The 13,705-nt window shown below is 40.3% G+C and overlaps 1 protein-coding gene across 1 annotated transcript in view; it reads left to right on the top strand.

Annotated features, from left to right (window-relative positions):
* The first annotated feature begins 750 nt into the window (after positions 1 to 750).
* Positions 751 to 13,705, top strand: part of MGAT4B (alpha-1,3-mannosyl-glycoprotein 4-beta-N-acetylglucosaminyltransferase B) — a 113,564-nt gene continuing 100,609 nt past the window's right edge. The window contains exon 1 of the mRNA XM_034402762.3: positions 751 to 1,243. Within this exon, the coding sequence (XP_034258653.1) occupies positions 1,147 to 1,243 (97 nt within the window). The 5' untranslated portion in view covers positions 751 to 1,146. The remainder of the gene's footprint in view (positions 1,244 to 13,705) is intronic.

Genomic DNA, 13,705 nt, shown 5'->3' with positions numbered 1-13,705 from the left:
CAAGATTCAGCCTTATGTTCTTCCCTGAACGGATCCCATTCATAAACTTGAAATATGAATATCTAAACTAGCTTTCCTGACCTGGTGGCTTCCCGATAGGATTTCAGATCTTATAATTCCCTAGCCAGCATGCTGAAGACACCACGGTGGAGGAGAAAAGCTAACTGAAATGTTTCAACTCAGCACTGTGAATAGGCTTCCAGCCTGTGCTCCTTGCTGAGAAGCGGCTTAGGCATTAGTCTGATTCCATTTCTGAGGATCTGGAATCGGAAACCGCGAACTTATCCTCGGAAAACCGCGGCCTTTGAGACCATTCAGAAAGTTCGGCAAGTCATTTTGGTGGCCGCGTCGATCCATTCACCAGTTTTAAGTCACCGCCTGCGGCTGCGAAATCCGAGTGATTTATATATGTACGTGTGTGAGCCAGGATCGCGTCGCCGTGTCAAACGGTGCTCACGGTCCCCGCCGGCACCTTCAGCGTTTGGCGAGGCGAGAGTTCATTCCGTCCGTCCTACCCCACCTCCCCAACTCCCAGCGCTGTGAGCTCAGTTGACCCGTTCTTCGCTTGCGTATGGGATTTGTAGTCCAGCCACTGCTCCGTCCGCGCGCAGCCGCCTTCCTCAAGTCCGTCGCCAGCACACCGGGCTCGCTGTCCTACCTCACCTCACGGAACCGAAGTAGCCGGTGCACCGGCGACGGCTTGCACGTGTCTGCCGCTTTGGGCAGCGCTCGGGCTGCCTGAGGAAAAGCGCGCGCGCGGCTCCTTTAACAGGATGGTACCACCTCCGCCCCTTCCCTTCCCTTCCCTTCCTTTTCTTGGCGGCGGCGGCGGCGGCACAGCAGCCCACTGTCTGCTCCAGGCCCGGGTAAAGTCAAAGGACTGAGAGAGGAGCCTTTGCTGCCCGCTAAAGCCGGCGGCCCGGTGGGGCGCGGCCAGTGCATGAGGGCAGCGGGCGGAGGCGCAGAAGAAGGAGGAGGAGGAGGAGGCGGGGGCGGCGGTGAGTCCCTCCCGCTCGCCCGCCTGGGCACTGGCAGCCCCTGCCGCCGCCTCCGCTCCTCACCGGGCCCCGGGAGACTGAGGCCGCCGCGAAGAGCCCGGGACATGCGGCCTCTCCAGCCACAGCCATCGCCGAGGAGACGGAGGACATGAGGCTCCGCAATGGCACCTTCCTCACGCTGCTGCTCGGCTGCCTTTGCGCGCTCTTCTCGCTTTCGTGGTACGGGGCCTTCGGCGGGCACAAAGGTAAGGAAGGGGCTCGCGAGGGAGGGAGGGAGGAGCGCTCCCGCCTTGCGCACTGCGCCTGGCCCGGATGAGGGCAGAGAACCCCGGCCCATCCGGAGGGGAACCTAGAACAACATCCCAGCCTAAGGGAGCCTGAAACCTGCTGCCTCGTCGGTCCCCTCCTTCTCCCATTGCTTGAGGGAGACACCCTTAACCGGAACTTCAATGTGATCTCGGAATACCCCCCATCCCGAGTTCTTCAGTTGAACCCCCCGAGCCTGGAGCGCACCATCTCCTGTCCTGCTGCTTCCCCCACCTTTTTTTTTTTTTTTTTTTTTGCATAGGGCTGTTCCTCTCCGCATCCGTTTTTCTTCGTAGCACCCAAAACATGATCAGGAGATACTTTTCCCCCCCTCCTCTTTCTTTTAATTTGAGATGAGAGCCCCTGTGCGTTTTCGTGGGGCAAGCAATAGTGATCAATGACCTTTGCCCCCTCCCCATTTAGGAGCTTCATTTGTTCATTTGTGAGCTAGGGTAAAAAATGTAAAAAATTTGCACTTATCTTTTCCTGGAACAGGTAGTTGGTTGTCTCCTTTTTCTTCCACGCTCCTCCGCATTTCTGTTGTGGGCAGTCTCCATTTTTGCATTAATATTTCCCTAGGAAAGCATCTACAAATCTTATTCAGTTATACAGGATGCTTATTAGGTGTACCTTTTGATTTTTAACCCAGATTTGGTCAAGGAAAACATATGATTCTTCCTTTGTGTTCCTGGTGTGTCCCTAAACTTTGAAGCATTGAAAGTGAGCATAAACAAAGCAAGACCTTCAAATTGGGTCCAATGCTGTAGTTTACAGGACTGGAACATTTATCTGGTGCCCTTGATTCTATTTTCCCTCTTTGTTTTTATTAGTATGGTTCTGTATTGAACTGGAATATGTTTATTGTAAAGATCTCTCCCTCTTGTTTATATTATTTTAAATATTTCGTGAGAAATGTCTTCATCAGTTGGAATTGTGAGTTTCCTTGTATCAATAAAAAGAAAATGAAAATTAGTGGCAATGGCCCAAGGAAGAAGCCAGGTATAAGAAGGAATCATGGCTGAGGCGTGTTAATAAGGTTTAAAGACTATATTGCATCTAGCTTTTGAAGTTGTAAATGTGTTAATTCAGGAGTTTTATTCTAAGATTCATGTACAGTAAAACTGATGCTTCCATTGACTAAGTTAGGAAAGTATAAAAATTGGTTCTCTGATTATTACTTGTTTGTTATTAGCTACTTAGGGCTACTCAACACTTTGCACTTTTAAAACTAAAATAAAGAAACATGAAGGACAGTGACTGCCCCTATTTTATATAATGGTCCTGTATTACGTATATTTAGCATTGATATCTACTGCCAGCACAGCTATGTTAGACACCCATGCTACTGTGCCAGTATAAACTCACCATCAATTCTTCGGATGGACACTACAATATTGTCAAACAACAACCACAAACAACCCCACACCATTAACTACATTAACTCACAAGACTTTTAAAAACAAATACCAGTTAATTATCAAAATATATTGACAGTTGATTTGCATCAGCATCTTGAGATTATTGTATCTGCCAGCTCTGAAATTGAATTAATGGACTTTGTAAATATTGCCCTTTTGTATGACTTTTAACACATCCCGAGATAGTAAGTTTTACAATGGAACTGCAGCGCTTTTATTTCATCTAAACACTGAACAGCATCATCTAAACACTAAATGATAATAACAACCTAGAGACCATTCTATCTAGAGAAACAAATACAAGCTTTTTATCAGAATTATGAAACAGTAATTTTTCAGTGGGCTTTTTTTAGCTCAGAAAATTAAAATGGCACAAATGCAATATATTTTCTATCAGTTTTCCTATCAACATTCTCGATATTTACATGAATGTCAATATTTTTAATATTCTATACGAAATATTAAACTATTATAAAGTTTAATTTTTAATGAATTTGGCAAGCGCAGACGCATGTTACATCACAGACACTAAGTTAAATGGCTACATGTATCTTCATGTGTTATGATAAGAGAGTTGGAAAAGCCTGTACAGAGTTGAAGGACAGATTTGCCTTTAGGAAGCAACGTTGTTCAAAGTATCAGGACTGGTATAAATTCTATCAACTCAAGAAAAAAGAGGGGTTTTTTTTTTCTTTTCACTTCCTTCATGTATAGTAATTGTTGCTATGAAGTGTAAAAGGGAATAAAATGAATCTAATTCCCAAATCAATATTGTAAAACATAAATTTATATAAAAGCAATATACCACACAGGTACACATACAGGTAGCCCTCAGCTTACGACCATAGTTGGGACCAGAATTTCCATTGATAAGCAAGGCAGTTGTTAAGTGAGTCATATCCAATTTGACGAGCTTGTTTGCCATGGTTGTGAAGCAAATCACTGTAGTTGTTAAATCACACAGTCCTTAAGTGAATCTGGCTTACCCCATTGACTTAGCTTGTCAGACATTGTCTGGGAAGCTCACAAATGGGGATTAGGTGCTGCAATCCTTGCAAATACATGCTGGTTGCCAAATGCTTGCATTTTGATCACTTGACCATGGGGATTCTGCAAGATTGTAAGTGTGAGGACCACTTGTAAGTCACTTTTTTTCCAGTACCATTGTAACTTTGAACAGTGACTAAATGAATGATTGTAAATTGAGGACTATCTTGTACTAGAGCTGTAGAGTTCTTTGCCTTTGAAGGCAGAAAGTTGTTTCATGCATCTATCTGAATTTCTTATATCACCTCCCTCTGCTTCTGCGACTTCGTGGCTATTTTTCACAACTGATTCCAGGAAAAGGTGTGTTGGACTAAACCGGATTCAGACAGATGCTATGTATGATCCTCCTTGCATTTAGAAATACTTTTTACCTTTCCGTCTGAAGTGATATACACACTCTTTTACCCATGTAAAGCTGACTCTGCTTCTTATATTTCACCGTACATTTTTGTGCTGTAATTTTCTTTATTCTCCTTTACATGAAGATCTTCAATAAGGGTTTTAGGGATGATTTTCATCTTAAAACGTCCCAGTTTAACTTGTTATACCTGCTGCCCCTCTTCTCAAGTAGCATTAATATACAAAAGCAGGTATCGGTGATAATAATCTGTTCTTCATTGCTACACTGGCAATGTTTATACTAGGTAAAGGACTGTTGTATGAGCTAAATTTCTCCATCACTTTAAGATCCAAATTTCCAGTTTACCATGGTACATAATCATGCTTTAGGAACGTGTTCCCTCTGGTGTGTTGTATTTATCTTCAGTCATTATTTCATCCATTAGATTTTCCACTGAAAACACTATCCTACCATAGCTTCAAGGTTTGTAAAATATATAAAGTCAGACCTATGGTCTGATGACTAGGATGACTAGAGCAAAGCTGAAAGAACAAAAAACAATCACTTTGTAAAAAAAAAATCAACAACTGTTGCACCTGCAAATCAGGACCACAGAATTTGGCAGGGATTCATTACAGATACAACAGGGTTGGGGGGGTGGAGAGAGAGCAGACTTTAGGATGGCATCACTTTGCACAAACAGGAAAGTTGCAGAATGGTTTAACTCAATACAGTAGTAGGCAATGATGTGGTTTATTGGTTTTGGTTTGCTTTAATGTGTTGTTGAACCCATCCAGTGATTTCCTTTAGCTTTGCCTTTTTATTGAGCATTATGCTGTTACTGTGCTACTAGAAAACAAACCTTTCTTTTTAATGAATGTTAATATGGTTGTTCTGAAGGTTAGGTCTGGAGGCTGTTGCTAAACCTAGCCTCAGTCAAACTACTTAAGGAGAAGTCCTTCTTGTCAATGGGTTTCATTCTGGCAAGGCTAATGGATACTGTGCTTTGCCTACTGCTTAGCTTCTTTATTAACTTAGTGCCTCTACTTTGGCTGCTAGTTTCTACATTTTAGAAGTCATTAGGGCCATATCATCCATCTGTCTGGAGGCTATTTTACTCCCCCCTACCCATTTAAACAATGTGTCTTTGTAGCTCTGCATAATGGGTTTGGGCTGGGGATGCCCTTCCTTGCTTCCCTTGCATTACTCATCAACTAAAAGGTTCTTTCAGCTGTGGTATAAATCCCATTAAAACCTCCTCCCTACAGAGCTTTAAATAAACAGATTTGGAGAATGATACCAGTAGAGAGATTTCTGTCTATTCCTATCTAGGCCTTCTTGAAAACATTATATGTGCCCTTCTTTGTTCCCCTGTTATTTTAAACACTGGAAAAAACTGACTTCTGCTCCTATCTGTAATGGTTGTAAAAGACAATGGCATGTTCTTATCTATTTAAATAAGAAATGCCGCTTAGGTAATACTCATATGAATGTCAGTGAAATGAAAACAGTCTTTTTACACTTTATTCTTGCTGTTCAATTGGTAATCATTTCATGTTGTAAGATGGTGAATTCTAGTATTTTTCTCCTTTTGTTATTTAGAGTTGTAAGTCTTTCAGGTTTTTTTTATTTAAGTCTCAGAAAAATATGCATGTTATTTTCAAATAACAGAAAACTACTGGTATACATTTAGGTAAATGTTGAATGGTTTATTTAGTTATTTGTTTGCTGTAGTCATAACTCATTGTTTGTCTAGAAACTGAAGCTGTCTTATACAGTACTTTTGCCCTCTAAATGTTCTTGTAAAAAACAGGGTTGAGGAATATAAAGCAGTTAGGCTGAAAGCTAGTGACTGGGCTACAAGTTACCTAGTAACTTTATGACAGAGGGGTTTTCCACATTACAGCCTTAAGCTGATTGGTCCCTGGGTTATTATAAGCCATATGGAAAAAAAAACCTCAGCTTAAAAAAGTCCATTCCAGATTTTCTTCAATTTGGCCACATCATGATGTGTCCTTTGGATTGTGTTTGTGACAGCTCCTAATTGGTGGATTCCCTTGCTTTTTTTTTTTTTACTCTTTCTTAGCTGGTTAAAAAACAGAAAGAAAACAAATACAATACTTTGGGATGGAAGGGTGACTTCAACCAGAGGAAGAAAGTAGCAGAAGTGTTGAGATTTTACTTTTTTTTTTTTAAGGACAGATCCCAAGTTTCACTGCTTTATGGGTGAACTTGCCAAAGGCTTTTTACCCCTGGTGAACCTGTTTTTTTTTTTTTTAAATGATTGTGGACCAGTGCCTGGAGAGGTGGGGTATTCTTGAACAGTAGCTACTTGGAGCGAATCAATTTGCCTACAATGAAATGAAGCAGAGAAGCTAGAGAGAAGTGCTTGAACTGGCACAGACTGGAAAACCCAGCGAGCAGGAACTTCAGATAGAGGTTGCCTTCCATGGGAGCATATAAAGGATTACATCATGCATTCTTTACCTCAAGAAATGGTTAGTGGCAATGGTACAATGGCTACTGATGTGATGGCAAGAAGACCTTGGGGATGACCTGAGTGGGAATTTGAATTTGAGGTCTGCTGATCACTGCATATTAAATAGTTCAAAACAATCATCACAAGAATTAAGTTGCATCTAAGAAAAAATTATTAAGCATGCCTAGGCATATGGGAATGACTCGCTAAAATTAGCTGAGAATACTGCCCTCTATTTTGCAATATTTAGGAGGAGGAGGAGGCAAGTTTGCTATTATAAGAATCTTGACATAAGATATAAAAGCTGAAAGAGATAATGCATTTTATTCCTTTATGACCTTTATATCTTAATATTTGTATACCCACTAGTTAACATCTTTGCAACTTGGAATGAAGTGTTAGAGTTTGCATAATATGTGTTGACAGACTTTGGCTGACAATACTTTTATCAGGAAGGTTTTTTTTAAAAAAAAATTCCAGTAATAAAGCATGGAAATGAGAGCTGCTGAAATAATCAATACCTCTAGCTTGTAACTAAAGCTTACAGAGGAGTCCCAAGTTAGTGGTATGGGTGAGGCTGTGGAGTACTCCTTGCCTGAATTACAGATTGTAGAGACATAGTTAGAACTGGGGAGTAAATACTGTAGACTAGAGGCAGTCTCTCAGAAAAAAATTGGTTTGATATTTATGGGCAAGACACAGGTTAACCAGCATGGAACAAGATAGAAAATAGGTACCGTAACTTTGAACATTACTATTGTTAAAGGAGTTGCAATTCAGTTTTTATGTACTTAAAACTCCAACAAGCCTGGTGTGTATTCTGCTGCTTGTGCAGTTAGAGAATGTTGTGGGAGTTTCCAGAGAAGACTTAATTTTTCATTGTTTGGGCAGTTGGCAAGAAAGTATTTGGAGCAGGTGACAGGAAGCATAATTGCCCTGTTTCTTCTGTTGGTCTACAAAAGAGGTCTTTACTATAATAGTATCTGTGATACTGCAGATTTTCCTTTCTGATGCAGTTTGATATGAAATTCAGGCCTGGTCTATTAGCTGGTTTGTGATTCAGTTTGTTGCTGAAAACATTGCCTGTGAAGTTTTACCTGGTCTCTTTTTCATAGTTATAGACTGTGAGCATGGGGCATAAGAAAAAGGGGATTGTAAGAGGCTGAGGAAATGTAGGAAACCCAACAAAAATAAACTCTACTAGTCCCAACTGAAGGAGAAGCTGAATAGTCTTCTCATTTCACTTTCGTAACAATAGCAAACTTTTATACAAATATGGCTTATGTTCTGATTTTGTTTTTTTGGCTCTACATTGAACACTTAATTCCTCCCCCCCCTTCAGAAGCATAACTATCTAATGAGTTAAAATATTTATATAAGGGGTTTCCTAATGCAGGCAAAGCAATTCAGGTGTGGCATATGAACAGCTCAAACTATCTTCATCATTTCTTTCTATCACTGTTCAGTGTCCTAGGACAGTCTTTTTGAATGCCTTGTCAGATGTGATAGATGACAACTCCCATCAGGCAAGCATAATCAGATTGTAAGAGGCTGTCTGTTATGTCAAATTATAGTTGGAATTTTAAAAAATGTATTTATCATATTTATATGGCCTGTCATTTCAAAGAAAACAACTCTGGGCGGCATAAAACGATCAATAAAAGCAACAAATATGTGAAAACCATCATTATAAACATATAAAAAATCATTATTAAAAATAAGAAACCCTAGAAGTTTAAAATACTGTATATAAACCGCATAGAGACAGCAAAATATTAAATACAATGGAGCTATCTAAGGACTTCTCCAGCTCCCTGGGGATCCAGGCCTGGTGACACAACCAGGTCTTGAGAGACTTCTGAAATAATAACAGGGATGGAGTTAACCTGATTTCAGGGATGGGGGAGGGACAATGTTCTATAGGGTGCACCCTATGATGGAGAAGGCCTCTTGGGGCCCACCAAACTGCAATAGTTTTTTTCTAATTACTCCCATGGACCTATTTCAGGTGACTGGGTATGGATGGCTCAAAGAACCTTTTGCAAGGGCATGTGGAGGAATTTTCCCAGCATCTGTTGGATAAAAGTGCTCGGATTTCTTCTCATTTGGACACTGACTTGGTTGCAGGTCTTGTAGGGATGCTTAGGGAGGAGTCTTGCCCTGTTGTCTGAAAATAGTTTGACCAGCTGGACATGAGGAAGTGGATAGGATTCTTAGGGCTGTGAGCCACTTGCTGTTTAAGATTCACGCCCCTCATTGTTGATAAACACAGCCTGGTTGGGAGCGGGGAAGCATGTGAATGAGTTCTAGCAATGGTTAATGCTTCCTTGAGGGAAGGAATTGTTCCTTTGCCTGTTAAGGAGGCTTTCTTTCACACACACACACACCCCACTTCAAGAAGCCATCACTGGACCCCCACTACACTAGATAATTTCCATCCAGTATCTAATATCCATTTTGAGGAAAGACGATTGAGAAGGTGGTAGCACAGCAGCTTCAGAGAACGTGGAATGAAACAGATTATCTGAATTCCTTTCATTTGGGCTTCAGGTCATGATATGGGACAGAAATAGCATTGATTGCACTTTTGAATGATCTCTGGCAAGGGCGGGGTGAAGGTAGTGCATCTATCCTTACTTGATCTGTCTGTAGCTTTTGATACCATCTACCATGGTATCCTTCAGGATTGCCTCAGGATTGGGGTGGGCAGCACTGTGTTGTGCAGGTTCACATCCTTTCTCCAGGGCCAATTCTAGTCAGTGGTTGTTGGAGAGGAGAGATCCTGACATCAACCCCTGCTCTGTGGGATACTGCAGGGCTTGGTACTCTCCTCTCTCCTATTCAGCATCTGTATGAGACTGTTCATCCATCATCACCACAAGGTGAAGTATTATCAGGATGCTGATGATACTCAATTATATATCCTTGATCCTGGCAAATTAAGCAATACTGCAAAGGTCTTTTGGTGCCTGGGGGTTGTTAGGTTCTGGTTGGGGAACAAGAGGTTTCAGATGAATTCTGGAAAGACTGCGTGACTTTGGATTTTTGGGCCTTCTAGTTATAGGATTATACCATCTTTTGTGCTGGTTGGGGTGGCACTACTGTATGTCCTAGACTCATGACTCCTGCTCAAAAAGCAGGTAGCAATTATGGCTAAGAGGACCTTTGCATGGGTTTGTGTTGTGTGCCAGTTGTGCCCATTCTTAAATCATGAGGTTCTACTCACTGTAACTCATGCCCTTAAATCACTTTGTATTTGGATTTCTGTAATGTGTTCTAAATGAGGCTGCCCTTGAAGAGTATCTGGACGCTTCAGCTGGTGCAAAATACGGCAGTATGAGGAGTTATATATGCCCATAGAGCAGAACACATTACACCTCTGCTCCACAAGCGGTATTATTTGCTGATTTGCTTCAAGGAGCAATGGTAGCAAAGTGGTTAGAATGCGGTATTGCAGGCTAACTCTCACCCTGGCCTAGAGTTCCATCCTGATGGAGCTCAAGGTTGAGTCAGCCTTCCATCCTTCTGAGGTTGATAAAACGAGGACCAGATTGTTGAGGGCAGTATGTTGGCTCTGTAAACCACTTAAAGAGTGCTGTAAAGCATTATGGAGCAATATATAAGTCTAAGTGCTATTGCTATTTGATCTTTAAAGCCCTTCATGGCAGCGGGTTGGGTTATCTGAAGGACCACCTCTCCCCTATTATATCTGCCTGCCCCATTAGGTCCGGCAGAGAAAGCATGTTGTGGGTCCCATCTACCAGGGTGTTATATTTGATAGGTCCCAGGAAGTGGTCCTTCTCTATTGTAGCATCTGCCTTATGGAATATTCTACATCTTCCCCCTCTCCTCCCCCAGGAGAGATTAATTCCATTCTTCTCAACATTCTGCAAGTCCTTGACGACCGGCTATGTTATCAGGCCTGGGGCTCCCATAGGCCCAGGCAAATTTTGCGTTGGCTCTCTTACTGTGGTTGGTATCATCCTTCTCTTATTTTTATAGTTATTTCTTAATTGTGATTGTTTTATGTATTTATTGCTTAATTATGTGCTGTATGCTGTTCTGAGTCATTTTCATGTGAGATGGGCTACACAGATATGGTAAATAAATAAATAAATTTGCCCATCATGAAGCACTCAGAGGGGGAAAAATGTGATGAAATATTTAAAAGAAAATTAGCTAGATTCCAATTTTAGTTTAGCAGCACAGAGTTACAATTATTTTTAATACCTAAAGATTGCCAGAGCTATGTTGACTTACAGGAGAAAAATTATGAGTCACTGACATTTTTTGTGCATCAGGTGTCAAAATGAAGCAGCATGATGGTGCCCACGGTTGAAACTTGTTCATTAGGAACTGGACTGAAGCCATTTAATGGGCTATCAGGCATCCCTGACTTTAGCTAGGCAGCTGCCTGCACTGACAGGTCTGAATGATGATCTAGAAATCGGAAAATACTGCAGTGGCCAGGTAACAATTAAACCCTTGAAGCACACAATTCTATGGTAGCAACCTTTCGTATAAAAGAGTAACTCCCTGCCATGGCTTCTGAAAGATACCCAGCAAATCATTTATCAGAATTAGTACCAGTTCAAACACATTGTATTCTCTCTGCTTATTTACAACTTTATTACTGCTGCTAACTGGTAAACATTTATTATGAATGTCAGTCAGCTGTGTTTGTTTTTACATATACAATTTATTACACAGAATAAATGTACCCATTTATTCAACACTGTAAAACAAAAATTGGGTAGAATTATGCCTCACTTAATATATGATAAGTAACCGACCGTTCTGGAAACACAGAACATTCAGTTTTTGGGAAGATATAATGGATGTATTGCCAAATTACTATTACGGTAGAAAATGAAACAATTGGGAAGGAGCAGGCTACCCCTACACAAAAGGACAAAGGAAACTGTCCAAAACCTGAATGCCAAAGAGAACTGGACTAAAAGTTCCAAAGCACAATCATGTTCCTTTGAATGAATTGCTTGCATTTGCTTAACCCCTCCAATTCTATTGTTTTGGCTCAACACTCATAGCATCCAAGATCCACTTCCCCATGTCACTCATTTCTTTGTTTCTCTTTCAATCATGATCATTCCTTCCCATTTTTTTCTTTCATCTCCAGGAACAGCATCTGCTTTCTCTCCCCAGTTAGGTAGTTCTACAAGCTTTGCTAATGTCTCCCTGTGGTCCGTATATTCTTCACTACTTGCGCCCTAATTCTTGCATTTTCCTTACCAAGTTGCAATAAGTGTTCCTTTTATCAGGACAAACCCATATTCCCTCCTCACCAAGCAATGGTAATTGGATCTACGAGGACACTTTAAAGTGGGGCATTGACCTAGGAATGATTTCCTAGGAATATCTGATCTGATATCATCCAGAGGCATTTTGTATAATTATGAAAGCAGATTATGATTAGATGTTTTGATATTCTGGTGCCTTGAAAAGCTGTCCTTTAAGGTACTATGAAGATTTTTTTTAAAAAAGTCTTTTTTTGGTACATTAGTGCCTATGGCATGTTATGTAATTCCTAATAAGTTGTGAAAACAGACGTTTTATGTTTTCTTAATTTGGTCATTTCTAAAGAACTAATATGAAAACAAAATCTCCTGCAGAATCAGTTTGACTAATGAAGTCATTTTCTCCTCATTTCTCACCTTGTATCTTAAATATGAAATAAGTTAATAACTGAGACATTTATTTTCACTTTTCATTTCAGTATTTTTGTCTATGAGACTTTTCTGTTGCTCATGTTTTTTTGTGTTTCTAAAGTCACAGATTAAGTGGTAAAGGTACTATTTCCTCTTCTGCAGTAAAGTTAGATTTATTAGTAGTGCTTGCTTAATTGCACTTAACTTTTTCAATCAATGTCATTTTTGTAATGAGATTTTCTGTAGCCCATCATCACTGTCCGGAATACCTGCTGAATGAATTAAACCTCTTGCTATCCTAACACTGCATTAATAATCCCCCCCCCAATTCACTGTCTCTTCTAGGTTGGTTGAACCAGAATAATAACCATATCACAATTCTGATATGAAAAGAAACGAAGTTGACCTCTTTAATATTCTGTTATTTAATATGAATGTGTTATTTTACTAACCTCATTGAGATTCCTTACCTGCAGGGGCAAAAGTTATATGAGGGGAGGGTGGTCAGAAAAATTAGAACAAACTAACACCTCTGATTCAGTTTTCTGTAGCAGAAATAAGTATTGATCAGTTTTTGAATGATAAGCTAATAGACAGATGTATATGTTCGTAACTTTAAAGTCATGGTATAGATTCTCCGAATGCCTTCTTACAAGTGATATTAGTCTGGGTGAGAGAAAATTACTTGATCACAGATTCATAAGTTAAAGAGAGTCATTGTATTCAACTCCTTATTGAGTTCAGGAACTCACATTATAGCAGCCCAGACAGCTGCTTAGCTCCACTTAAATATATTCAGTAAAAGGAAGCCCACCACCTTTCTGGGTAATTGGTTTTCATAGTTGAATAGTTCCTTCTGTTAGGAAGTATTTTCTAACATTAAGTGAGAATCTGCTTCCTGTAACTTAAATCCAATATTCCATATCCTGCACACAAAAGCAAGAGAAAATAGATCTTCTGTTCCATATGAGATCCTCTCAGGTACTTGAAGAGCACTAATATATCCTTCTTTAGTCATCTTTTCTTAAGGCTAAATATAATGCCTTCAATCTCTCTTTCTAAGACTCAGTTCTTAAGTTTTCCGATCACTGTTATTGCTATTTTGGTATCTGTTCCAATTTCTCTGAGCATTTCTTTTAATGTGGTGCCCAGGTTTGGACACTGTACTTGAAGTGGAATCTGACTGAAGCAGAGTAAAATGGAATTATTCCTTCTAGCAATTTTGAAATAATTTCTGTTGTTATAGCCTAACATTACATTTGCCCTTTTTTTTTTTTTTTTTTGCAACTACTGGCTTGTACTGAACTGGTAGTCATCTATACTTCCAAGAACTTTTTCAAAATTACCAACTATCAACTGCTGCTAGCTGACCTGGTAGCAAGCTGGAATTGGGCTTTTTTTTATTTTGGCATAGCACTTCGGAAAATGTTCCCCAGAACTGGCAGCCTTAA

This window comes from Pantherophis guttatus, chromosome 2 (genome assembly GCF_059756535.1).
Source record: "Pantherophis guttatus breed Tessera chromosome 2, ASM5975653v1, whole genome shotgun sequence".
NCBI classification, from domain to species: Eukaryota; Metazoa; Chordata; class Lepidosauria; order Squamata; family Colubridae; genus Pantherophis; species Pantherophis guttatus.
The sequence above is the reverse complement of the archived record's forward strand: the minus strand, read 5'-3'. Positions and strand labels throughout refer to the sequence as shown.